The following is a 27,415-nucleotide window of genomic DNA, read 5'->3' as shown; positions in this document are numbered from 1 at the left end:
ATCGATTTAACATCTATCTATCTAACATCTATCTAACATCTATCTACCTAACATCTATCTATCATCTATCTATCTAACATCTATCTATCTATCTATCTATCTATCTATCTATCTATCTATCTATCTAACACTATATTGAGAAAAAAATGACAAGGTTAAAGCCTACCAAGCATCCATGTAATTTACATTTATATAGTTGTGTTAATATTTGATTTTTGCACCCCTGGGCAATACTTATTTGCACCAGTAAAGTAACCATTAGCAGCCAAGCAGATATACTTTATTTTACCTATAGCAGACCAATGAAATGTATTTGCAACTTACAAGAACCATGTATACTGACATCATGCTCCATCTGTATACATATTTTTATAGTTATAGCATAAATACAACAGGGCTGTATGACAAGAAGAAGACAAGATTAGTGCATCATTTTGTTTTCATATATAGGCCCTCAACATAGTGAAGGGGATGGAAATAGTGTAGAAGAATATGAATCCAGCATTCACCTGTGTTCTGCATATGTTTGCCCCCTGACTTTTTCTTCTACAGCCATACAGTCTGACATCAGCCAGGCACTGTGCTTCTGAAAAGCCTATTAATTGCTATTAATTATGTAATATTGAAAAAGCACGTCCAATGGCAAGTTGCTACAAACCCTTGTAAACCAGGGTCCAGGACTACTAATCTGTGACACAATGTTTGGATTAAAATAAAACAGAAGTCCATCAGTTCAACCTGTCCAAATAAACCCCAGTGTACATAGACAAACAAACCTATATACACACACTCACATATATAAACTATATATACTGATAAACTAACTGCAGCTCTTAAGATCACTTTAGCGTTGAATATTATATTTGTTGAAGTCATTGAAGTCCCTCTTAAAGGCGTTAATAGAATCTGCCATCACATCACCCTTTAGAGCATTCTACAACCTCCTTGACCTTAACATAAAAACAGCCTTCATTAATTTAAATGTACATTCACTTCCTTAAGTTTAAAGGGGTGCACTCTCATTCTTTGATTCTTTTATGTGGGAGAAAAGAGCGCAGCAGGTGGTGGGGTGGAGGGGGGCCCCTGGACAGCAGTCCCAGTGGGCCCCAGCCCCCCCAGTCTGACCATGGTATGGCTAATTCTAAGTAACTTTTCAAATGGCCTCCATTTTTTTCCATAGTTTTTTAATTAGATGCCTTCTTCTGACTGTCCATCTTTCAAATGGGGGTCACTGATCCTATCTAAAAACAAACAAAAGGCTACAAATGTATTTTTTATTGCAACTCTTTGTTACTCATCTTTCTATTCAGGCTACCTCTTATTCATATTCCAGTATCTTATTCAAATCAGCCATGGTTGCTATGGTAAATTTGACCCTGGCAACCAGATTGCTGAAATTGCAAATGGGAGAGCTGCGGAATAAAAAGCTAAATAACTCAAAAACAACAAATAATGAAAAACAAAGACGAATTGCAAATTGTTTGATAATATCAATCTCTAAAAGTTAATTTAAAAGTACTAAAAGTTAATTTAAAGGTGAACAACCCCTTTAAGTTGTATTTTAATTTATATCCAAAAAAAAGATTTAATGGAGCCTTACTGTGTCAGCAATTAAGCATTCCACCCAACTATCACCCTACATGGCTAACAGGCCGCAGTTATAAAGTATGTTCAGCACAAAGCCTATTCATTACATTCATGTTGAAAAAAAGTAGTATACTGCCCCTTTAAGCCCCCCTATAGTGCACAGCTCACATTTTAAGAACCCAAAGGTTTAAACAAAGCACATAAATGTTTTCACTTAGCAAGGATTAATGACTGGGTCACAATGTCCTTATTCATATTGAACAATTACTTACAGACGAAAAACCTGTTAACTCAAATCATTTGCCCGCACTAAATGTTTCCCTGTGGGTCCATAAAGAAAAAAGCAAGTTTCTTTGCAACACGGTCTCTGCAATTCCTGTCACGTTCCAAAAATTGGATCAGAAAAGTTGCACGTTTAATTACCTGGCTTATACTTTTGGTGGATTTAGCTCATTAATACGTTTAATCCGCTTCATAACCGTGAACTCCTTTTTACTGTATGAGAATAAAATAAGACCCAATAAGATGTTTTTTTCCCTGTATCTAGTACACTACAGTGCCTTTCTCTAACACACTAGTGTCTATTAATCTTGTGCTTATTTCCAACTCTATAACAATCTCCAGTATCTGTAATCGGTCTGGGAATGTTACTTTGGAGCTCTACAAAGAAATAAACCCTAAAAACTAATGACTAAAAATGCCATATTTTATAAACTGAACTTATTGCACCAGCCAATAGTTCCAGCTTGTCAATAGCAGCAATGATCCAGGACTTCAAACTTGTCACAGGGGGTCACCATCTTGGAAAGTGTCTGCGACACTCACATGCTCAGTGGGCTCTGAGCAGCTGTTGAGAAGCTAAGCTTAGGGGTCGTCATAAATTATCAAGCAGAAAATGAGGTTTGTTTGTAATATAAGATGATGTTACAAGGCTGATTATTAAATTCTGATGCTAATTGCACTGGTTTATATGCTGCCATGTCGTAATTATCTGTATCAATTACTAATCAAATCAAGCTCAGTAAGTGACAGCAGCACAGAGCATGTGCAGTGAATCAGCAGAAAAGAAGATGGGGAGCTACTGGGGCATCTTTGGAGACACAGATCTTTACTGCTAAAGGGCGGTGGCTGCCTTTGGCTGGTAAAGAAACCCAAAACATAGTGTACAAAATTTCTAGCTTACTTGTATAGTTCAGCTTTAGTTCTGCTTTAAACATTTACATACCATGAACAGAGATGCTGAAGTGCTTGGAAACTCTCTTTAGCGTCTCTCGAACGTTGTGGTTTGTGCCACTGTACACCTTATCAAAGGCCTCCACAGAAGAAGTGGCCAATGGCATGAAACGCATCAGAAGGGAGGTGCTAGAGTACAGAACATCATCTGTCATGTACATTTTGACAGTGTCAGACTGGGGTGTTGAGTGCCCACTGGAGCTGCAACAACAAGGGACCCCTCTACCCTGGTGTCTACCCTCCCGTCCTATTACCTCCCCCTGTCGTGCCACATGTATTTTCGCCTTTATTAAGTCGTGGCTATGATTGGGCGAGATGAAGTGGTGGGGGAGTGTCTGCAGTGCCATGGGGAGCAGGACTAGGTCGGCCCACTGGGTTTTTTTCCCAGTGTCCCGCTGGCCCAATCTGACCATGCATTTTGAAAATGGATCAGAGCTACCTGGTTTTGATTTGTGTCCATTTAAAGGTTATATACAGTATAATGTCCTTGGTTTAATCAAAGTGTATAAGAAACGGATCCGCACACACGCTGATTAATGCAGTCGGGGAATATCCCCTTTTATTCAGCCACCAAACATCAATGTTTCGGGGGGGGACACCCACCCGCCGGGTTAACGGAAGGAACGCAGCACCAATTGCAGGATTGGTGAACTACAGGTGTGCTGTAGGAGAATTACATTGTAACTTGGTTTAATCAAAGGCATATTTAACAGTTGACACTGGTTTGCATGGACTACAAAGAAAGCCATTTAATGTATAAAGTGTGTTCTGCGCAATGAAGGCATGTTGGAATGCAAAGCATTCTTGGGTAATGCTTTCCTCAACTGCTTTTGAAAATGGAACAACTTGTTTAATGTCTATTTCTGTTAAGCCGTATTAGATTTATTTATGAATACTAAACAACATTCTCAGAAGTTATCCTTTCGTATCCCAGTGGGAAGAGAAAAGAAGCTGAATTGTATGAGGTGAACTATCTCCTGGGAGACGCACACTCCGGGCCACTGTGCTCTGCTCTCTTTTGAAAGATTTTGGACACAATTAATTCATTTTATCACTTGGAACTTGTATTCCATGAGCCCTATATCAAACTGAAATGAAACGTATTTGCAGTGTAACCTACTGAAGGAGATCTCTTATTTCAGCACTGAGAAGAAAGCAGGGTCCCACAACAACCCCCACTGTGTTCCCTCAGTGCGCTTTTGTTTTCATTGCCAAATAGTTTGCCAGAGAATGCTCATTAACTGCTAATTAATGGTCTGGGACCCAAAGTTGGGGGGGAGGGTTTCATTAAAAACAAATTTCATTTTGGGGAGCCTTTTCGGCATGATGTTTACAAAGTTGTTTTTTTTTGTAAACAAGGAGCTTGTAAAAGTGTTCACCCATTTCATTCCCTGCCACAATACTAAAATGAATAACATTATAGATTATTTTAATGTAAATATGATGTAGCTATTTAGGCACCCTACACACACCTTAAAGTAATAATTGGAAGACCTTTCCCTGGCACAGCCACGTTGCTTGGCACCGATTCATTTTCAACCTGTTGTCAACAAGTTGTAATTCCAGATGATGTACAGCAGATGGCAGCAGGGAGGCAAAGCCGATTGCATTTGAGAAGGAAATGTGTGATCTCCTACAAGGGCACAAAGGAAACTGTCAGACAAAAAGAAAAGTGATCTCTCATTTCATCCATTATGGATATTTGATTTTTTTTTTTAAATAGAAGTCACTTTTGGGGTCTGTGACACCAGCTCTACAAGTACTGTTTAAATTAAATGTGTAGTATGTGTAGACCAGGGTTGTTTAACCGGGGAGCACAGATTGAATGTGACCCTCAAAGTGAGTTGTAGGGCCCCCAATACTGCCATGGGCTCTAGAATTTAACAGAAAAAATAAATGAAAAATACCAAAACATGAATAGCCTCAAGACTAATTCTGCTTTCTGAGTGTTGTTCTCTGAACTCTGGAAACCAGGCCACAAATTGCATTTCTGTTCATTTATGATTACACTACTTATACCACTAGTAATAATAATACAAAAATTAAAAAAGCCCAAACAATATTATCAATGTAGAAGTTACAAGTTATCAATGCAATAGTCACAAGTATACCTACAGTGGTGCACTTTAAAAGAACCCTTGTTATCATGGCAGCCTTCACACCCTTGTTTTCCCCCACCCTCAGTAGAAGAAAATCCAGGATGGAGATCTCACATACTCACCTTTGGGTGACTGTTTTCTAGACCAGTTGGTTGGCACCATTTATTTTCTCTTGTTTTTCTTGCAGTTGTGTTTGGTTGATGGTGCGTCACGTATTTTTTTTGTTTGCCGGTATTCTAGTGCATTTGCCCCAGTTTATCATTTAAGGTACAGGTAGGATATCGGTTATCCAGAATGCTGGGTCTTCCACTTGGGTTTTTTTTCCCAAATATGGGAAACTTTCTGTAATTTGGATTAGCATACCTAAACCCTACAATAAAACCACAAACAAAAAGTACGAGAAGATGCAACAGCAAATACCGGGGATGTCATAAATTGGATCATGAAAGCAGGAGCTGATCGAGATAAGCTAGCAATAAAAGTCAGAGCGGAAACTATATTAAAAGATTATTAAAAATGTTAATCCCAATCCAATGTCCACTGAAGTGATTCAGGGAAACATGTGGCAGGGGAAGATCTGCGCATACGTCCTTTGATGTTACTCTAGTAATTTGATTGCACTAGAATTACTGGAGAAACCAGAACCAAATACTTCTGCCAATCCATTTACATTTCTTAAAAAAAGACAACTTTTCTCTACATGAAATCAAAGAAATAAAAGAATGCTAATAGGTGCATGGGAAATTTTCTGTTTTGTAATGGGATGACGAAATGATTGCTTTTCCAATAAGAATAAATTATATGGGACAATAAACCCAGTTTCGTGTTTATCTACAACTCGCCAGTTTAGAAGATGGAGGCTTCTTTAAAGATATCTCATCTAGCCTTAGAACCAATATATAGACAGGCCCTAAAATAAGTGTCCAAGTCTATGAAAATATTGATTCAAACTATAGAGTTTGAATTGAGACAAGGGGTTGATAGGAGTGCTAATGATGGTCTGCCATAGCTATGGATCTCTCTTCTTCACCAAGGGATGCCCTTTGTTAAGCAAAAAGAATGCTTACAGGGAATCCAAAATTCATTTCTGCAATTGGCCTTTTGAAGGGCAAATAATTTTAGATGCAAAGCTTGAGCACATAATTAAAAGAATTACAAGAGGGAAGACTGTTTTCCACATCATCATACAGGAGAATAGATCCTTCTTTCATGACAACTATCATTCTAAAGAACAGAAACAACAGCATCAAAGCAGTTGAATCAACCTAGTGTAGAAGAGGTCAGAGCTTGTAGCTTAAAGCGCTAGAGGATCCTCCAGAGTCTCAGAGACTAGTTAAATAGGGTCTTCAGATTCAGTGCCATTGGTTAACTTACAAAAGACTCGAGTGGATCACATCTATAGGATTTGACAAGTGCTTAAGTATAAGAAGTTTAATAATTTGGGTCTTAAACATTTAAGCTTTAACGTGTTGGTGAAGAAGAAAAAAAAAAAAAAAGGCAGGAGTTCAGCTCACACCAATAGAATGAACCGAGTTTTCTTCTTGTAATTCCTGAATTTAGTAAGCCAAGCTAGATGGATAGTGAATGAACGTGGCCTATCAAATGAAGAGCTACAAGCATACTCCAGGAAAGCATTGAGTACTTCATGAGAATGGCAGGCTGATGTCCCATTGGAGCAATTGTATACAGTTGTGTTCAAAATAATAGCAGCTTGTTTAAAAAAAAAAAAAAAGTTGTGGAAAAAAAAAAACCTATAATTTCCCTACACACTGCACATTCTATTCCACATCAAAACAAAGAAAAAAAATGATTCCTTTACAGAAATTTGAAGAAATTGGAATATTAGGCTGTTCCAAAAAACCAGCAGTCTTTTCATTCTTCTTTACAGACATTCACTGTATAAACTGAGTATTTCAAGATTGTGCTTTCCTTTGAATCACTGAACTACTATTTAGTTGTATAAGCAGTGTTTCTGCTGCACATCTGTGTTGCATAGAGTCAACCAACTTCTGGCACCTGTTACATTCCTCAATTATTCTGCATTTCTTGATTTTGTCTCAGAAACAGCATTTTTATGTCACCCCACAAGTTTTATCGGATTAAGGTCTGAGGATTGGGCTGGTCACTCCAGAACGTCAATCTTGTTGGTCTGGAACCAAAATGTTACTCATTTACTGGTGTGTTTGAAGTCGTTGCCTGATCCATGATTCCTGATATGGAATAAATCGGCCCAACACCAGAGTATGTGAAACATCCCCATATAATGATGCCTGTGCCACCAAGTTTCACTGTGTACTGTGGCTTTAATTCAGTGTTTGGGGGGTCGTCTAACAAACTGTTGGGGCCCCTAGACCCAACAATCTGGCTTTTAAAAGTCAACAAAATTTTACGCTATTTCTCTCTAGGCCAGTCAATATGTTCTTTTTTTCAACAATGTGACTGTGCAGGGGCTTCTTGACGATAATTTGGCTTCACATAGTCGTCTTCTAATTGTATTACTCACAGGTAACTTTAGACCTTCGTTGAGCTTACTGGAACTGATCATTGGCCGAGTCTCTGCCATTTTGGCTATTCTTCTTTCCATTCCAATGGTTTTGGTTGCCATTTGAAAGCATTTTAGACAATTTTCTGATTTTCTTTATATGTTTTCCCTCTCTAATCAACTTTTTAATCAAAGTACGCTGTTCTTCTGAACAATGTCTGGAACAATCCATTTTACTCCGATTTTTCTGAGAGAAATACACTATAACCAACATGCACAACATTTGCTCCTTCCTTCCTTAAATAAGGGCCGTAATGGACACCTGTTTTTTCACAGAATGAATGAATCACTAATTGAACTCCACACTGTCATTGAATCCTTAATTGAGGCTTGTTCCAAATAATACAGAATTGGCAGCATGTCATGACTGTTGGGTCTTTTGGTTGTCTATTACACCTACCTTACACTACACCTACTAGAACATTTGCCATGTAGAAATACAATTTCTACCAAAAACAGTGACCAGGTTAGTGTTGTCTGACTTCTATTACACTGAAGAAAGCTGTATATTTGAAAGTTTGGTATTGTACTGCTTTTTGGTTTTGACCAATCGTCAAAGTCACCATAAAACCAATTTTCTTAGGTTAACTGGATTCCAACACAAATGGTTCAAAAAGTGGATACCATTTATGAAAAAAAATGCCAAGAACTTGAAAGGATTAAAACATTGAAAACAATTAACAATAGGTTCTCAAACTGACTTTCTAATGAAAGTCCTTTGCAATTTAAACATGGAACCTAAATTATATTTTTCATTAAAACATCTATACCTGTTCTAGAGGTATTTATCTGAGCTGTCAATCAATGAAATATTACATGCACCACCTCTATGTCAATCTCTTTCACTTTCCATTTAGCAATTCCTAGATGTCACTGCTCTCCTCACATTCACCCTTTTTCCTCCCGCTGTAGAATTGTGTAGGGCACCTCAGATGGACATTAGGTTCCCCATTCTGGTGCATAGGGGTAATACACATTTTGTCTCAATAACATGAAAGTCTGCCTTTCTGCTTGCTGTGATTGTGTAATTCCAGAACTGAAGTACAATTTAATAGTAAATATATTGTAAATAAAATGTATTTTACTCAACTAACTGGATAGAAAAACATCTGGAATTATTTCTTATGGTGACATGTCCCCTTTAACCTTTTCAAAATATCTGGTACAGATCCGAGATCTTTCATGTAGAGGGGGATATGCATCAAAAACGAACCCATCTTTTAGGCAGCCCCCCACCATGAAGACAGAATGCTGAAGTAGGATAGTGAAGAGTAGCTAATTACAACTTGTAATTGATCATAATTAGAAAGTTTCTTATTTCCATGGAATTAAGCTCATATGAAACGTTCATGGTTGTTCCCCTTTAAGTTTTCCACGGTCACAAAATCATAACAGAAGTCTAGAAACAGGCCAGGTAAAAACAATACACTTTTATTCTAGAAGTCGCAAAGAGGTATCAAAATGAAATGGAGGCTGAGGGAGAGGCGGGTGCATATTTAAACAGGCTTAAAGAGCGGATGGGGTTAAGTGACTGTTGTCACAGGAAAGGTGCTATGAGACAAGACAAGCAGATGAAGAGTTACATGACGTGGTAATTAATTTAAGAGTCTTCCTCATTAGCGCTGTCTCCTTCATCTTCTCCCTCTTCTGTTTCTTTGTCAGCATCTTTAATTTCTTCAAGCTAAATGAAAGATTTTATAAAGGAATTAAAAAGGTAGTTCACCTTTAAGTTAACTTTTACTAAGTTACAGAATTCCCTATTGTATTGCCCTGCGAAGCTACACATTTTATTCTAAGAAAAATGTATTGTTATCTCTCTCCTATTCATCTAGTTTGTCCTTCCAACTACTATCTGGTTCTAAAAAGCAAATTGTACCCTAACAACCAAATAAATTCCAAACTGCTGGACAGAAACTGAAATAATCAAATGACAAAAAATAATTAAAATTACACGTGAAGAACCACTTTAAAGAAGTTATTTTTTTTAACCTAAATTAAAGTGATACTGTCATGGGAAAACCTGTTTTTTCAAAATGCATCAGTTAATAGTGATGCTCCCTTCCCCCCAGCAGCCTAACAACAGAACAATGGGAAGGTAACCAAATAACAGCTCCCTGATAGATAAGAACAGCAGTCAATAGTAAAAATCCATGTACCACTGAGACACCTTCAGTTACATTAGTAGGAAAAACAATAGCCTGCCTGAAAGCAATTCCACCCTGCAGTGCTGGCTCTTTCTGAAAGCACATGACCAGACAAAATGACCTGAGATGGCTGCCTACACACCAATATAACAACTAAAAAAAAATCTACTTGTGTTAAGAATTACATTTTATATGGTAGAGCAAATTATTTGCATCGTAATAATTTAGAAATAAAAACTACATCAGAAAAATCATGACAATCTGGCTAAACATGTTGCAGTATTGCTAGACACATGTACAGATCCAACCAGTTCCTAGCCAGCCAATAACTATATGTATGTGTTCTACATTTTTCCTATTAATCAATTAACTACAGTCTGAACAATTTGATAGGCCAAATAGCTTGGTCCTTTTTTCCCCATCAAGAAGTAGTAAGTGCTGCATACACAGGGACAGCACAAAGAAGCTCACATCAGGCATTCATAAAAAGAAAGACTTTGCTTAGAGCCATTTTCACCATATCCCCAGAATCAAGCTCTAAAGTAACTGAGGAGTTTATCTGCATCTAACTAACTGCACAAAAAAGCTTAGCAGTCAGTTTATATCAATATATACTCTCTTGTTTCAAGAAACTTTCTAGATGGCAGTTCCCCCGGAAATTCTACATATATAAGCAGTGCAGTAATGGAAAATGTCTCATTCAGCATTCTTACCGTGTCTTCACCCTGTTCGTCATCATCAAGCAAGTCACCTTCCTCTGCAGAATCCCCTGTTTCCTCTATAATCAGCTTAACACCAGTCTCCTCTTTCTTACCAGAAAGGCTGCTTTGTTCTTCATCTAATTTGGTATCTAAACAAGGAAAGAAATGCTGAATTTACAGATGCCTCTACATTGATGGAAGGATTAGGATCCTGACAACGTGTACATGTATGATTTATTGCAAGTGAATATGGTCTTATTTTTTTGTCTTATAAATTTTAGCAACTGCAATCGTCGCAGCAATGTCTGCATGCAGAATGAGCAACACCCATAGGATATGCCAAAATTACACCCAAACACTATGGATAACAAAAGTAAAGATTAAAATATAAGTTCTGCTATAAAAAAAAATTGCCCCTCTCCCAGCATTAGTAAACAGTCTCTAATTTAGGTCTAAGCATTTAACACTATTTAAAGAGATTATACTTCTTACACATAGGGCAACACTATTATTATTATTATTATTATTATTAAGGACAACACAATTTACCTTGTTTTGACTGCTCACGCTCGATCCTCTCGAGATTTTCCAAGAGTGAATCTACTCTCTGCTTTATCTGACTGAGCTCCTTTTTGATTGCCTGAAGATCATCTCCCTTCACTGTAATAAGGAAAATAAGGTTTGTTTCAGACTAAACACACACACTATAACTATATATATATATAACTATATCTAAATACATATACATACATACAAAAGCCATGAATATCTTGTAAATTATATCCTAACGGCGAGTTCTGATGTCATTTCTGTCACATGACTCACTGAAATTTGTGTATTATAATAATATAATACATAATGCATATTTTGCATATACACAGCAGTTTAAAAGCCTATTATACACACAGTGATGGCTATACATTTTAAGTCAACTTTGCAATACAATTCTAATATAAAATTCTATTTAATAAGAATATTAATTATAAGAGGTCCTAAAGGGATACTGTTATGGGAGAACATGTTTTTACAAAATGCATCAGTTAATAGCACTGCTCTAGCAGACTTCTGCACTGAAATCCGTTTTTCAAAAGAGCAAACTTTTTTTTTTTAATATTTAATTTTGAAATCTGACATGGGGCTAGACATTAGGGATGTACCGAATCCATGATTTGCATATGCAAATTAGGGCTCGGCTTCGGTTCAGTATTCGGCCGAATCTTTCACAAAGGATTCGGAGGTTCGGCCGAATCCAAAATAGTGGATTCAGTGCATCCCTACTAGACATACAGTCACTCTTTACTGCAGGTAGGAGTGATATCCTCAACCCCCCCCCCCCCCAGCAGAACAATGGGAAGATAACCAACAAGATACCAGCTCACTGGTAGATATAAGAACAGCACTCAATAGTAAAAATCCATGTCCCACTGAGACACCTTCAGTTACATGAGTAGGAGAAACAATAGCCTGCCTGAAAGCAGTTCAATCCTGCAGTGCTGGTGTTTTCCGAAAGCACATGACCAGGCAAAATTACCCGAAAAAATATTACCAATATTACAACTAAAAAAAAATACACTTCTTAGATTAGAAATTAAAATAGTAGTGAATTTGAAGTATAAGCAGTGTAATTTAGAAATAAAAACGACACCTTAAAAATCATGACAGAATCCCTTTAAGTTTAAACCTCAATTTGTAAGCAGGTACTGCTCCGTATGAGATGTTATTGCTATATATTTAATGTGCCCAGGTCATGCACATGCTAGACAATTTGGTATTTCTTTGGAAGGGCTATGAACAAATTGGTTGTTCTTGCCCTTCCCAAGGCATCGCTCATCAAGCCGATTACAGCCTGCCAAATTGTGGTCAGAACACTTTCAAAGGCTGCATCTATAAAACACTGCTTTTTGCAGATTGCTAGTAGGCTTTCAGGGGAGAGCAAGGATTATAGAATAGATAATTGTCTAGGATAAAGTGGATTCTAACCCTAACACTTGCACCTGGGTTAACAATATATTCATGTGTCAAAAGAGACAATGAAACTTACATCTACTAGATTTTGAGGAACCGCCTCGCTGGCCACTTTTTGAGTTAAAGCCACTCTTACCACGCCGAGATGCATTTCCAGATACTCTCTGCCTTTTCGATGGCACTACAGCCCGAGCAATTGGAGGAGGAGGCGGTACACGTGTTGCAGTATAGCTACATACAACCAAGATGAAAAAACAACAAATATTAGAACCCTGAATAACACATAACATACAAATCTTTCAAATGTGCAACATGCAGATTAGGAAAACATACAATATCATCTAAATAAAGTTAAAACCTAAAAAGTGTCTTTTGAAATAGAACATCATAATTAAGTTCCATGAATATACCTGTCATAGTAATCTCTCTGAAAATCATACTCCAAATCAAAGGAAGACCTAAAGAAAGAAACAGAGGAAAGAAATATTCAGTTGGAAGAAGAAAAAAAGCAAACATTGTAATATTTTACAATCTACCTCAGGGGTGTCCAAAAGGTAGTTTGGGATCTACCAGTAGACCTTTAGTTGGTGATCAATAGATCTCAAGACACCATCAACAAACTTTACTAAATTACCCTTCTGTTTTATTCTTTTCATTCAGATATTTATTCTGTTAAGGTTACCTAAGAAATATATATATATTTTTTTTAAATATAGTAATATAAATCAATATTTAATTAATATTTTCCTTGGAACTCAAAGCCAACAGTGATATTATGGATGTAGATCATAATGGCGCAACATCACTAAAAATAGACTGCACATTAGTAAAGTATGGGCACTCCTGATCTAGCGAATATCTTTACACAAATGCTTCAATGTAAAGAAATAGTGGAAATTACTAAATACCACTGGAAAGCTAAACTGAAGGCGGAGAATACAAATCTCTGATTCGGTCATAAAACCAGATGGCCATTTGGGGGCATTTAAAAGCAACCAGCCCTGCTTATATGACCCCCAAGAGGGGGAATGGCATCCTTTAAAAGCTTCTTTTGCACAGATATTATGCTAGAACATTTGCTTGTACTATGGCATATTGTAGTAAAACTATAGGCATGCGTGACCCACTCACTAAAAAAAAAACCCTGCAGAAACCTAGAATGATCTTCACAACAAAGAAGGATCTATCCCAATGGTAAATGGGGCAGTACACATTTTAGTGCAAGTATGGAATAATAAATAAAACATACCCATACATGTCTGCAGCTGATCGTTTGACAGCAGTTTTGCTTCTGTTTGTTTTAGGTTCAGCAGCTAAATTAATATCTGAAAAAGACATGTGTTAATGTGTCATTTGATAGGAATCTGTGTCAAAATATAAAAAATAAGTTTAGCAATGGGAAAAAAAAAATCAATTTTATATACTATGTATGCATCAAGGTGATGTACCGGCCAGGGGGAAACTTAAATCGCACCCAACCATAACCTGCAAAATGATGCCATTGTAGGCTCACAGCCCCATCTTCTCACTCTGTACACTACTTCTGTGTGCACTTTTTGTTCCAAGACAGGGAATCAACCCTAACCCCCAATGGTTGATCAAATTTAAACCCAACCCAGTCCAACCAGCAGATCTGTGGGTCCCCATGGGTGTTGGGTCCTGCCGTACATAACTTTTTATAATTATTTTAAACTATAAGAAACCCATAATACGATGATCAATATTCAGAATTTACCATATCCACTGAAGAAGTTAAGCATTATTCTATTAAGATTACACGTTTTTTTTCTATTTTTTTTCCTGTTAATTCCCATCTTCTAATTTTATTAGTAGTTGTATATAGCAGAAAGAAAACCAAACAAATCCTATCCTCAGCTGGAACACTCACTGCTAAATTTAAAAGATTTGGCAAGGTATGGTTAATGTATAGTGGATTAGCCAAAAACAACCGTACACCATCGTCCACAATGCAAAAGCATAGACTGGAGATATAAAAGTTCCCACCATTAGAGACTGGAGTTGGGATGAGTAATCTGGTAGGTTGACGGAAGAGTCTGGGATTGGTGGATGCAAGAGAATGCTACCTGTCGGAATGTGCTATGTATTTGTAAAGTTTAGAGAAGGAATAATGCCTTGGGGCTGTTAAGCATTGTTTGGACCATGACCTCTGTTTGAACTGAAAGCAAACATTAATTCTACAGAGTACAATGATATCACTGATGATTCAAACTATGCGGCAACATTTTGTTGAAGGTTCTCTTAGGTCAGTACAGAGGTGATTTATTGAGATGGAAGTAAAGGTAAATGTCCTGCAAGACCCCAACAACAATAGGCAAAACCCTCTACCATCACTATTTGCATGTTTTCTGTATATACTCTTATATTGTATGGAAACAAAGCGAGGACCATCTTTTTAATACCCTTAAAATGAAAAGATGGACATGGGAGTATGGATATTTTTGACATTTTAGTACATTTACCAGTCAGCATTGTGTAAGAGTAAGACTGAAAATACTGAAACTGAGTAAGACTGAAAATAAAAGCACTGAAGGAAGGAGACAAATAAGTTAATGCTCTGACCAGCAACGTATGGAATACCAATGGATATAAATCTCTATTTCAGCAAAGCAACCCACAGCAATTAATTAGAAATTTTGTCTTCATTCATCTATATAGTTTACTGAAACAAGTTGCTTACTGCATATGGGTTTCTACTCCACCACAAAATTAAACCCATTTTATGATTTCCCTGCCTTCGCAACCAATATCCTATCACCTTAACCCATCAAAAAACTGTGCAACAGAGAACCTTGTATTGTGCTGCCCCTGCAAAGAGAAGTACGTTTTCAGGGGTGTCTACTTGGGGTTCAGCAAAACAAACTCACATAATTCTCATTGAAAGAAAGCCATTAACATCAAGGAGTGCATTGCTGTGCAATAGGTACAAGTGTCTTTACCTAACTTCATACTAAACAGGTGATGGCATTAGTGATGCCACCACTAATTCTACAAAGGGATTCTCACAGCTCTGTAAGTATGATGCACTCAGTTTAAAGGTCCAGTAATGCCAAAAAGCTTTTTAATGCTAAAAATGCATTTACACAGAATTTGTAACTCAATCTGCATATTCAAAATAACTGCATTTAAAGAAAGTAGATCAACCGAAGATATCTGCAGTTTTTCCTTGGCAGGGCTTTTGCAGACATTCATGCATATATAACAGCAATTCTGCCTGCATTCCACGTATTTTTGCATGATTGTATGGTTAAGCCCAATAGGGCCCATAAGGCCCAGTGGGTCCACTAAACATAATACCATAAACTGAGTGGAGCATTGTTTAGGCTGCAAAGAAAAGAAGAGATACACCATGAGCTGATAGTAAACTATCTGCAATAAAAACTAGGACTTCTTGAAAAAATGATTAAGTGTGCAGGATAGAAACTAATGGTACATCTATTAAGATGATTCTCGTGTTACCATTACTTATTGATTAAAAAAAAAAAAAAAAAAAAAAAAAAAGTCTAAAGTTAATACAAAATAACCGTGCAAAGCCTTACATATAAGCTAATTAAAGGGAAACTATCGCAAAAATTCAAATTTAATACAAGCTTCCTCATGCTGAAATAAACTTTGTAAATACAATCAATTAAATATTTTACATTTTTTTCTGAAATAATCAAGTTTATGTTCACTATCCCTCTCTCAGCATCTGTTTCTATTTATTCTCTCTTCATGCAGCAGTTGGGTGTCAAAGTCATTGACTGTTAGATCCAATCTATCTGATGGGGGGGGGGGGCTTCCTTTCCTAGCAGATGAATTAGAGCTCATTCAGATAACTGATTCTAGTACTAACAAAATAACTGCCTTTAGGATTTCTGGTGATTTTAATAGAGTGAGCTCTAATACATCTTCTAGGCAAAAGGAGCCCCCCCCCCCCCCCATATGATATATTGGCTCTGTCAATGGTTAACGGACAACCAACTCCCGTACGAAGGAAGACGCTGAGAGAGGGATAGTAAAGATAAACTTGATTATTTCATAAATGGTACAGAATTTTTAATTGTATTTAGAAAGTTTCTTATTTCAGTATGCTGAAACTTACATTAAATTTGAATTTTCAAGATAGTTCACCTTTAATAAGCAAACTCTGCCAAGGCTTTGAATATCCGAAAAAACTCCTACAAAGGATGTCTGACATCACTTACCCAGGACTTGCCCTGCAATCATGCGCCCATCTTCACCTGCAACAGCTGTACGGGCAGTACGTTCATTGGAATATTGCACAAATGCAAAGCCCTTGTGCACAGAACAGCCCACAATCTTTCCGTATTTAGAAAAGATTGCTTCTACATCAGTTTTCTTTACAACAAGGGTATTAAGGTTCCCAATAAATACACGGGAGTTCAGCGAACGTGGATCTGTCTTGTTAGTCACATTACTAGCCATCATGATGGAATCGGGGGACGAAATTTTTACCTAGAAATATAACAAAAAAAAAAAAAGTCTAGGAAGATTCACATCGAAGTAAAAAAATACAATATAAAAAAGGTGGTATGGAATGCATTTTTGTGTTTAAACGCTGAAAGGCTAAACAACCCAGTAAAATACTATATATTGTAGAAAACATTTCATATCTATTCCAAATCTGAAATGTGTGTGGTATTTCTTGTTGCCAAGACAAGTGGTATTTAATCACTTGGCAAATATTAGCTCCTGCTTAAAGGAGAACTAAAGCAATAGGGCAGAAATGCTGTACATTATGTTTTGGGCTTATTTACCAGCCCAAGGCAACCACAACCCTTTAGAAGGGAAGATCAGTGTCTCCAAAGATGCCCCAGGAGCTCTCCATCTTCTTTTCTACTGATTCACTGCACGTGCTCTGTGCTGCTGTCACTTACTAAGGTTAGGGACAGACACACGACACTGAATATATAATATAAATGCCACAATATAAGGCTTATTATTAAATAGTTCATATTATTGGTACATGGCAACTCAGAAAGCAGCACAATTAGCATCAGAATTTAATAATCAGTCCTTTAGCACCAGTTTGTAGTACAGGAAAACCATTTTCTGCATGATGATTTGCAATGACCCCTAAGCTTAGCTTCTCAACAGCTGCTCAAAGCCAACTGAGCATGTGCATCCTGCAGACATTCCTAACAAAATCCAACATGGGGAAACTCCTGTGACAACTTTGAAAACATGGATCATTACTATTAGAGATGCTGAAGATTTAGGCTGGATCAGTAAGTTCATTATATAAAATATGGCATGTGTAGCCATATTCATTTTTAGGGTTTAGTTCTCCTTTAAAAAGTGTATGGTAAAACAGCAAAGAGATAACGGCAAACCTATGTTTAAAGGACCAGTAACACCAAAAAATTTTATCTAAAAATTCCATTCCAAATGCTAAAATAATAGCCATACCCTAATACATTGATATAAATTACCTAGCTGTTTTTTTCAAAAAATGTCAAAATAGCCTTTCTCCATGACTCTCTGTAAAATAGCAAAAAGGCGACCAGTTCCCACATCGTGCTCGCTCCCGACGTGTTCCTCCACACAGAACCGGAAGTGAGGAACAGGAAGTTGGACCACAGAGAGAGCAGCCGGGAGATAAGGTAGTGACAGTCCGAGCACCATGAGAGAACTGCAGAGGGGAGGGAGACTACAGGGAGGGAAAGGCTGTCAAACTGTTTGTCCAGCCGTTCCGTTTGATCCCACGTAGCATTTCTTATCTTAGAGCAGCCTCTAGCCCCGCTCTTCTGCCCAGCGATTCTGTTCCCTCCCGCCCAGCATTTCTCTCACGGCAGTCTGTCTGCACACAGCCTTTCCCTCCCTGTAGTCTCTCGCTCTCTCTCTCCCCTCGGCATTTCTCTCATGGTGCTCGGACTGTCACCACCTTACCTCTGTGTTCCGACTTCCTGTTCCTCACTTCCGGTTCTGTGTGGAGGAACACATCGGGAGCGAGCACGCTGTGGGAACTGGTCGCCTTTGCGCCATTTTACAGAGTCATGGAGAAAGGCTATTTTGACATTTTTTGAAAAAAAAAAAAAAACAGCTAGGTAATTTATATCAATGTATTAGGGTTTGGCTATTATTTTACCATTTGGAATGGATTTTTTAGATAAAAATGTTTGGTGTTACTGGTCCTTTAATATCATAGTAAAAAGGCAATAAAAGGTAAAAGTCCTAAATGTATTGGAATAAAAAAATAGAATAGTTAAGACCAGTAGTGATTAAGAAAACTATTTCATCTATTTTGAAAAACAAAATTAGGACAGGAAGGCATTTTAACAGGAGCTTTTTTTTTACCTTTTATTATCTAGTCTTACCATAAGCCAGAAGAATTAGATGCCCAAATCATCTTGCTGAGTTCTTTACTGCTGACTGCCAGCGAAGGGGCAAAGATGGTGGGGACGGGCAAAGGAGGGGTAGGGGGAAAGACTTGTATGAAGGGAAGTTAAACTAATAAAAAAAAAACTCCCACATATACTGCTACCACACAGCGGGGCAAACACTATTCAGGGGTAACTGTCCCAACAGCATTAGCAATACCACTCACATTATAAAACTAAAAAGGATAATTGATAAAAATCCTGTTGTAGCAAAAATGCAAAACACATAGCATAAAAATATTCAGACAACACAATTAAGTCCTTTTGTCAACATAACTGGAAGCATAGGGAGAAAGTCAAATTTTAGCATAAAAATAAAGCCTATTAACAATTGAAAAGGATAGAAAACCTCTCCTTCCCAATCCACCCCCCACCAGGAAAAATAAAAATAAAAACAGTCAGAAAAATTAGCAGCAGTATCATAAGACATTTATACTAAAAAATAAAAATAAAAAAATAGAAAAAAATAAAAATAAAAAAAATCAGAAATACATCAACATGTTAAAAAGGAGACCATTAAGGCATTAAAAATTTTGGAAAAATGTGTAAAAAAACAGGAAAGCGAGACTTACGGTAGTTGAAGTTTCAAAAAAAATTCTTCGCTGTGAAAAAAAAAAAAGGGTAAAAATCATGAACAATCCAAACTAGGGCGAAAAACAAAATATTTAAAAATGTGATTTAAAAATTCTAGCATTTCTAAAAATATTATGTTAGATAAAATTATTGTTTTGCATTGTCACGTGACACCCCTGTAATTCAACAATTACAGAATGGGATAGGAAGGGTGGGGGGGGGGGGGGTAGGTAGGAAATGGAAAACATTCTGGTCAACAAATGGAAACTGCAAAAAAAGTCAAAAATCAACTGGGACAGAAGCAAATGATCTTAATGTTCTGTGTGATAGGTAGCTTTGTGACACATTTGTGCACAGGGATTAAAGCTAGGAACTTTAGCGCGCCCATGTTACTGTGTGCTGGCATAACCCTCTTCCTTTTATGCAGTTTTCTAAGTGGGGTGAAAAAAGCACCTTCTCTAATTGGAAACAAGGAGGGAGAGCAAAATGAATATATATATATATATATATATAAATATATATATATATACTGTCAGAACAGGTATGGGGGAGAAGGAAGGGTAATTTGGAGAACTGCTCAGATCACTCTCCTGTGGAAATGAGAAGGGGGAAAAAAGTTTCAGACTGAGAGCAGCAACAATGAGTATCTTCAAAGTAGGTAAAATAACAAGGCCACTAAAACACTACAAAAGTACAATTATCCATAAAACCATCTACAAGCAATAACCAACTATACTTGAATATATATTTATTGGACTTCCATTAAGGGTAAAGGCACACTGGGAGATTCGCCGCCCCTGCGACAAATGCCTCTTCTTCGGGGCGACAATCTCACCGAACTGTCTTCCCGCCAGCTATAATGAAAAATCGCCAGCAGTATGGCACGCGCAGCGTTTCATTTTCCGAAGTTGCCTCAAGAGGAAACTGCGGGAGACTTTGGAAAACAAAGCGCTGCGAGTGCCATCCCGCTGGCGATTTTTCATTATAGCCGGCGGGAAGGCAGTTCGGGGAGATTGTCACCCAAAGAAGAGGCGATTTGTCACCAGGGTGACTAATCTCCCTGTGTGCCCTTACCCTAAATATGTAGACTTTCACAGGCACCATTCTATGCACTGAAAGCTATGAGTACATACAAGTTATCTTAGCTAATTAAGGGAAGAAAAGAAGCCTCTAGGGCTTTGCTTTATAAAAAAGACTTAGAAAACTAGAATATGCAAACCTAATTCCCCCACTAATTGGGCAAAACACTAAAAAAAGCAACAATGCACTGCCCTCTTCCTTCAAACTGGCATTCTATAATTCTCAAGAGGCAGTCATAACATTCAAGAATTTTAAAATATTTAAATTAAATAAAAAAAATGAATAGCACACCAATTATTAATATTCATGTCCGCACCCACTATTATATTTCTATAATTATTCTAGATACTTAAAGGGTTGGTTTACCATGATAACATTTAGTATGTTATAGAATAACCTATTCCTAGCAACTCTGCAATTGGTATTCATTATTTTTATAGTTCTCAAATATTTTGTCATCTATCTTTCAAATAGGGGTCAGCCAAAAACTATTTATCTGTAAGATTACAATTTTATTGTTACTTGTTATTACTTATGCTTCTATTCAGTCTCTTTCCTATACATAGGTATGAACCACTGCTTGGTTGCTAAAGTAAACAAGATTCTAGCAAACAGAGAGCTTCAAACTGCCAAACTGGAGAGCTCCTGAAAAAAAGCTTAAGGTTAGGGACACACTGGGCGATTTGGGGAGATTTAGTTGCCTGGCGACTAATCGCAGCGACTTTTCTCCCCGAATGCCTCCCCTCACTCTGCGCCTGGATAAAATGAAAAGTCGCCGGCGCTAATCACACACGGCGATTCGTTTTCCCAAATCACCCGAAGTTGCCTCACGAGGAAACTTCGGGCGACTTCGGAAAACAAATCGCCGCGTGTGATTAGCGCAGGCGATTTTTCATTTTATCCAGGCGCAGAGTGAGGGGAGGCATTAGGGGAAGATTGGTCGTGGAAAGTCGCGGCGATTAGTCGCCAGGCGACTAAATCTCCCCAAATCGCCCAGTGTGTCCCTACCCTAAAGGGGTGGTTCACCTTAACGTTAACTTTTAGTATGTTATAGAATGGCCAATTATAGGCAACTTTTGAATTGGCCTTCATTATTTTTTTTATAGTTTTTTTAATTATTTGCCTTCTTCTGACTTTTCAGCTTTCATATGAGGGTCACTGACCCTCATTGTTATATGTGACTGCTGCTACTTTTTAATACTCATCTTTCTATTGAGGTCTCTCCTATTCATATTCTAGTCTCTTATTCAAATTGATGCATGGTTGCCAAGGTAATTTGGACCCTAACAATCAGAAATAAAAAATGAAAACCAATTGTAAATTGTCGAGGAACAAAGTTAGTTTCAAGGTGCACAACCCCTTTAAAATGTTGATTGTTTGGACTAATGAATACAGCAAATTTTTAAGATACCACAGTCAACTGCAAACCAAATTTAATGGTAAATTCCTCCTTAAAGAAAATACACCTAATCTGACAAAGAACTTAATCCTATGAAACTTTAAACTTCATATTTTAGTAAAATCTCAGTATTGAAGAATTAATGATCCAGCCAGCCAATAGGGCTAAGCGATAAGAGAACAAGCTATTTGATTGTCAGGCACAGACCACTCCCTTCCACAGACATATAAGGGTAGGACTAAACGGACATTTTCGGCGTGATCCGACAAAACGCCGGCGCCAAATCACATGCAACAGAAATAAGGTAAGTAATGGAAATGTCGGATGAAGTCGCAGCGTTGATCCGACGCGGCACGACTATCGGATGCAGATGCTGCGTCTGCATCCGACTGTTGTGTTGCATCAACGCTGCGACTTCAACCTACATTTCCAATACTTACTTATTTTCGTCACATGCGATATGACGCCGGTGTTTTGTTGCAGCCAGTACATTTGGCCCACAGCATGCTAACATTCTATTTTAATGTTCCTAATGCTCTAGCCACTATGCCAGCTCACTTTAAAATACTTGCATACCAGCAAGCAAATATGCCACATAAGTATTGAACAAGTGGCAAAAATGTTTAAAAGGTTTCAAACTTATGCCAAACCTTGTGCAATCCCCTTGTTTGTTGGCACAACAGAAGATTTTAAACTATGGAAATTGTTTGGTACATCTTCTGTCAGCCAAACCATTTTTGACCAATGCAGCAGACACTCACTAGTGGGATGCCCAGGCAGGGGCGCTCCGCCAATGAGGTGAGTTGAGGCACGAGTTGCCGCTCCTGGTAGCTAAGAGCCGAATTTCCGGTTTCCAACCCGGAAATTCGGCTCTTCTAGTGCAGAGAGCGCAATTGCGCTCTCTGCACTAGCGACGTGGACCCCCGATGAAGGCGAGCGCCGTGGGGGAGGCGGGGAGCGGCAAAAACAAAGGCAGCCTCGGGCGGCAAAATGGCCAGGATCGCCCCTGTGCCCAGGATAACTAAGTTGTTCAAGTTGTCACCAGGTTAAACTGGCAAAACAGTTTATTTTATGTTTCCAGTTTTTCTGTTCAGAAATTATTTGCTTAAATGGAATGATCCCAGGTAAAAGTCACTGCCACTTTTCTTCCTAAGGCAGCCACCGGGCAGGTATGGTTATAACATGCCCTATCAATACCACTGCCCAGAAAAACATATTTTTGTACTACTGAACGCAGAAAACATGTTTTAGAGGATCAGTAGCAAATGCGGCAGAAATGCATAGAACCCTAGTTACCCGCTGTGCCATAAGCTTAAAGGGTAACTATCACGAAACTGAAAATGTAATATCTTCAGGATACTAAAATAAGAAACTTTCTAAATACAATCAATTAAAAATTCTGTACGGTTTCTAATATATCAAGTTTATCTTCGCTATTCCTCTCGCAGCATGCTTTTCCTCATTTTGTCTTCATTCAGGTGTTGGGTGTCAGGTGAATGACCCAATATATCTCATAGGGGGGCTACTTTTGCCTAGAAGATGTATTAGAGCTCAATCTATTGAACTCACCAGAAATCCTGTCTCTCTACATGCAGAATTTGTGCAAAAGGCAGTTATTTTGTTAGATTTTGTTTGTACTGAAATACGTTATTTGAGTGAGCTATAAAACATCGCCTAGGAAAGGGAGTCCCCCTATAACATATATTGGATCATTCACCTGACACCCAACTTCTGCATGAAGACAGAATGAAGAGAAACAGATGCCGAGAGAGGAATAATGAATTTAAACACGATTATTTCAGAAACGATGCAGAATTTTTAATTGACTGTATTTACAAAGTTTCTTATTTCAGTATGAGGAAGCTTATATTTTCATTTTTGCGATAGTTCCCCTTTAAAAGAAGTAAAAGTAACTATCAATTTGTTCTGCTCAACAAGCAGTAACTCGGTTATCCAATATAGATTTGTAGGCAATGTGATATTAAAATGATGGGAAAACAAGTCCTACACAGACAAGGACAGAACTATTGCCTTAAAATGCAGATATGTAATTTCTGAGGAAAGGATTTCTAAAGGAATTTCAGACTTAATTGACAAATCATGGAGCTGTTTACTTAGATAAAAAAAAAACACAGACCCATCTCCCGAAACAGGGGTAATCTGCCATCAAAAAATTATAAGTAATAAAAATATACTAGAGTTGAGCTTCACTAGTAAAACTGGTGTGTTATTTAGAAACATAATCATAGTTTATAAAACTGCTCTATAGCCACAGGGACAGCTATCCAAGTTGAAATAGCGATAAATAGCATCGGTTGACAAGTAGAAAACCAATAGGCTCTGTAGAATATAATGGATTTAGTTCTTACACTGGAATATAGACTCACTGTAGTCTAGTTTATCTGGAATATATGCAACCTGTGCCTTTTCTACTTTTTAAATTAAATAGTTACCCACATGGCTACACAGCAGCTTTATATAAACTGCAAGGGGTTTGTGACTTCGCTGTGAGGGTTTCCTCCGGGTACCCTGGTTTTCACCCACACCCAAAAAACAAAACAAACAGTAAGCATCACAATTTTACTGGTATTCAGGAGATAGTAACTGGTGTGGGCAATACTGAACAAATGGATCATTACTCTTGTAAAGCTGCTGTACCCTTTGGTACACTACATTCAGTATATAAAACGCAGTAATTCAAGTCAAAATAGTTTTAGGTTTTAGTACACCTTTAAACTTGAAAGGTATAATGGAAAGCTATAAGATAAAAGAAACTGCTGCTAGCAGGATTTGAAACAATAAAACGGGTGGAAGTCTGTAGAAGTAATGTCGCATTTTTTTGCCCAATGATGAACCACAGATAATAGGTCAAAGGAAAAAGTATAGAGGAAATATTTAAAGGGATGGTAAACCTTCAGGTTAAAGGAATGTTAACACCAACAATGAAAGTGTATTCAATTAATTAAATAAAATGCACTGTTGGCTTGAACTGGTTAAACTGGCGTGTTTGCTTCAGAAACTCTACTATAGTTTATATAAACAAGCTGCTGTGTAGCCATGGGGGCAGCCATTTACGCTCAAGACAGAAGATAACCGATAAGCATTGTACAATCGCATTGTATACTATAGGGCTTATCTGTTATAAGATGTGTATCCTGTGCCTTAACTCCTTTTTCAGCTATGAATGGCTGTACCCATGGCTACACAACAAACTATAATAGTCTTTCTGAAGCAAATATACCAGTTTTAACAGTGCAGGACAACACTGCATTATTTAGTCATTACTTAAAAAGACTCATTTTTTGATGTTACTGTTCCTTTAACTATTAGTATGTTATGGAATGGGCATTTCTTAACAATATTTTACCTGGTCTTCATGTTGTCTAAATTTGGCATTATTTGTCTTCCTCGTCTGACTCTTTTCAGCTTTCAAACAGGGGTCATGGACCCCAGCAGCCAAAAAAAAAATTATTGCTCTGGAAGGCTACACTTGTTACATTTTAGTACTTCTCTTTCTATTAAGGCCTTCCTCTACTCACATTCCAATCTCAATCTTTCAATCCACTGCCTGGTTGCTAAGTTAAATTGGACCCTAGCAACCAGATAGCCGGTCAAATTGGAGAGCTGCTGAACAAAGAATAATTTCAAAACATGCAAATAAAAAAAAAATGAAGACCAACTGGAAATGTTCTCAGAATGCTGCCTCGCAAACAAACGAAGAGTTAATTTAAAGGGGACATACCCCTTTAAATAGCCATTTTTTGGCAATATCTTACAGAAACGCTTCAGTAATAATCGTATCCAACCTGGTCTTTCTATGATAATCTTAAACGATTGTTATTTGTTTTGTTGTTAATCTCTCTAAGTAACCAGGCCTTTAACCTTTAAAGAAGTATTTGGCGACATTATCCTGAGGCAGGGTTGTCGGGTTTCGAGTCAAATTTGGCTACTAGTTTAAAGCCCAGGCGGGTTTTTGAAAGTACAAACTAGCCAAGGTATGGATTTGGGCTACTTTTTGGCCTGGTTTGTACTTTGGAAACCAGCCAAAGTTTTTTCTTGCCCTAATGTAGCGCCAAGACTGCTTCTCCCAGTGCATGTTGGGTAATGTAGTTTTTGTTTGACAATTTGCGACTGCCAATGTAAGACTACAACACCCAGCATGCAATGGGACCAAGTTGTGTAGAAGTTGGAAGTTACCATATTTCTGGCCCTCCCGATACCTCAGTATCTAAACATTGTTGCAATTTCCATTGACTTTCCTCAATTTTCAGTCAATGTGAGGGCAAAAATCAAGAGGTTAACCTGTTTTACCAATATTCATTTATTATGGGGCCCCTATACCTCCTGGGCCCCCCTCTGTAGTTCCACCCCTGTGTGGGCCAATCTCTGCTATTTGGCTCGATGGAAAAATATGGGCAACTGTGAACATTTGGAAAAAAAAAAAAAGCATATTTTGATGTAAATACGTTTAATTTTAAGGCTTTTCTTACTCCACGTATTGTGCTACCTTTGAAGTGGGTAGTTTTTGGGCTGATTTTGTAGCTGACTTTGAAAATGAGACTTGACATCCCTGTTCAGAGGAGACATGTGAGAGGGACGAGCATTCTCACAACCCCTCCTGTAGTAACTGCTACACTGGCAAATCTCAGCTCGAGTCTAGGGGTCCGCCGGCCTGTGGCGCATAGAAAATACACCTTGATCATGGGCCGCCAAACCAGAGCATTAGGCCGCGCCCCTGCCTCAAACAAAGTACGTTTACAAATAATTATAGCCAGCTAAAACGATGTGCGTTGCAAGCAGGGATACAGGAAACCTTAGACAGCAACAACAGAGTCGCCTGGGCCCTCAGCATATCTCCTCTGCCTTGTACATTCTGCATGACGCTTGAGCCGGCATTACGTATTGCGAGGCCTTACTGCGGCCTTTTTGTGGTGCCATTTCAGAGCTTTCGCCCGCCGGTTATACTTACCTTTCTTTCACTCGTAATAACGAGACGCTACGGAGATTCCGATAAAGTCGAAAGAAAAGGGAAAAAAAAAAAAGCCGGTGGTCTAAGAATCAGGCGATTAATAAAAATGCCCTTCTTCGTTAACGCTAACGGCAGGTTAAAAACCTAATCTGCGTCTTCACCTCAAAATGGCGAAAATTCTATGGACCCACTGCGCAGCTCGACTAAAGCTTTCTGACGTCAGGAAAGCTTAGCGCGTATCCGATGGCCGATTGGAAGTTCCGCACGCCAATCACGCCGAAAGCGCTGAGGCATTACCAATTGGCGACGAGGGAGGAACGTAGCGGCGCTGTTGGAAGTGTAATCCAATTGAGACGCAGCGTTCGAGCGCTGGTGTTTTACTTTGTGACGGTCTCAACATTGGTACATGTGAATGGAAACGGGTTTTAATAAATGAACTGAACAGATGGTGTATGTACCAGAACGGTTTACCGAGACTGGTGTCCAATTTTGCCTATGGGTTGTGTAGATTAGTTAAGTACAGCCTAGGTGGATGAAAAAATATAGTACACTTTTTTTTATAGGTAGTTTTATTGGTTTTTAACATGAAGGATAGAACACAGGCCAATAATACAATGAAGTACCAATGAGAATATGTTTAAACCAATATAATCTAAGCAATATTGTAGTTGGTAGGCATTTGACCAGTATCTGTTCATCAGTAAAAAGCCCATACACATACA

The 27,415-nt window shown here is 38.0% G+C and overlaps 1 protein-coding gene across 5 annotated transcripts; it reads right to left on the bottom strand.

The window, feature by feature from the left end:
- Nucleotides 1–8,876: 8,876 nt before the first annotated feature.
- hnrnpc.S (heterogeneous nuclear ribonucleoprotein C (C1/C2) S homeolog) lies at nt 8,877–26,982 on the bottom strand. 5 transcript variants are annotated; one of them, XM_018233547.2, is made up of 9 exons: nt 26,694–26,982; nt 19,245–19,274; nt 16,477–16,747; nt 13,521–13,596; nt 12,682–12,729; nt 12,348–12,502; nt 10,856–10,966; nt 10,319–10,455; nt 8,877–9,142 (listed from the first exon to the last, which is right to left on the bottom strand). In XM_018233547.2, exons 3-9 carry the CDS (start codon nt 16,718–16,720, stop codon nt 9,062–9,064), a joined length of 852 nt encoding a protein of 283 aa, XP_018089036.1. In that variant the 5' UTR covers nt 16,721–16,747; nt 19,245–19,274; nt 26,694–26,982; the 3' UTR covers nt 8,877–9,061.
- Nucleotides 26,983–27,415: the final 433 nt, after the last annotated feature.

Source organism: Xenopus laevis, chromosome 1S (assembly GCF_017654675.1).
Source record: "Xenopus laevis strain J_2021 chromosome 1S, Xenopus_laevis_v10.1, whole genome shotgun sequence".
Classification (NCBI taxonomy): Eukaryota; Metazoa; Chordata; class Amphibia; order Anura; family Pipidae; genus Xenopus; species Xenopus laevis.
Note: the sequence above shows the minus strand (reverse complement) of the source record. Positions and strands in the feature narration are given on the sequence as shown.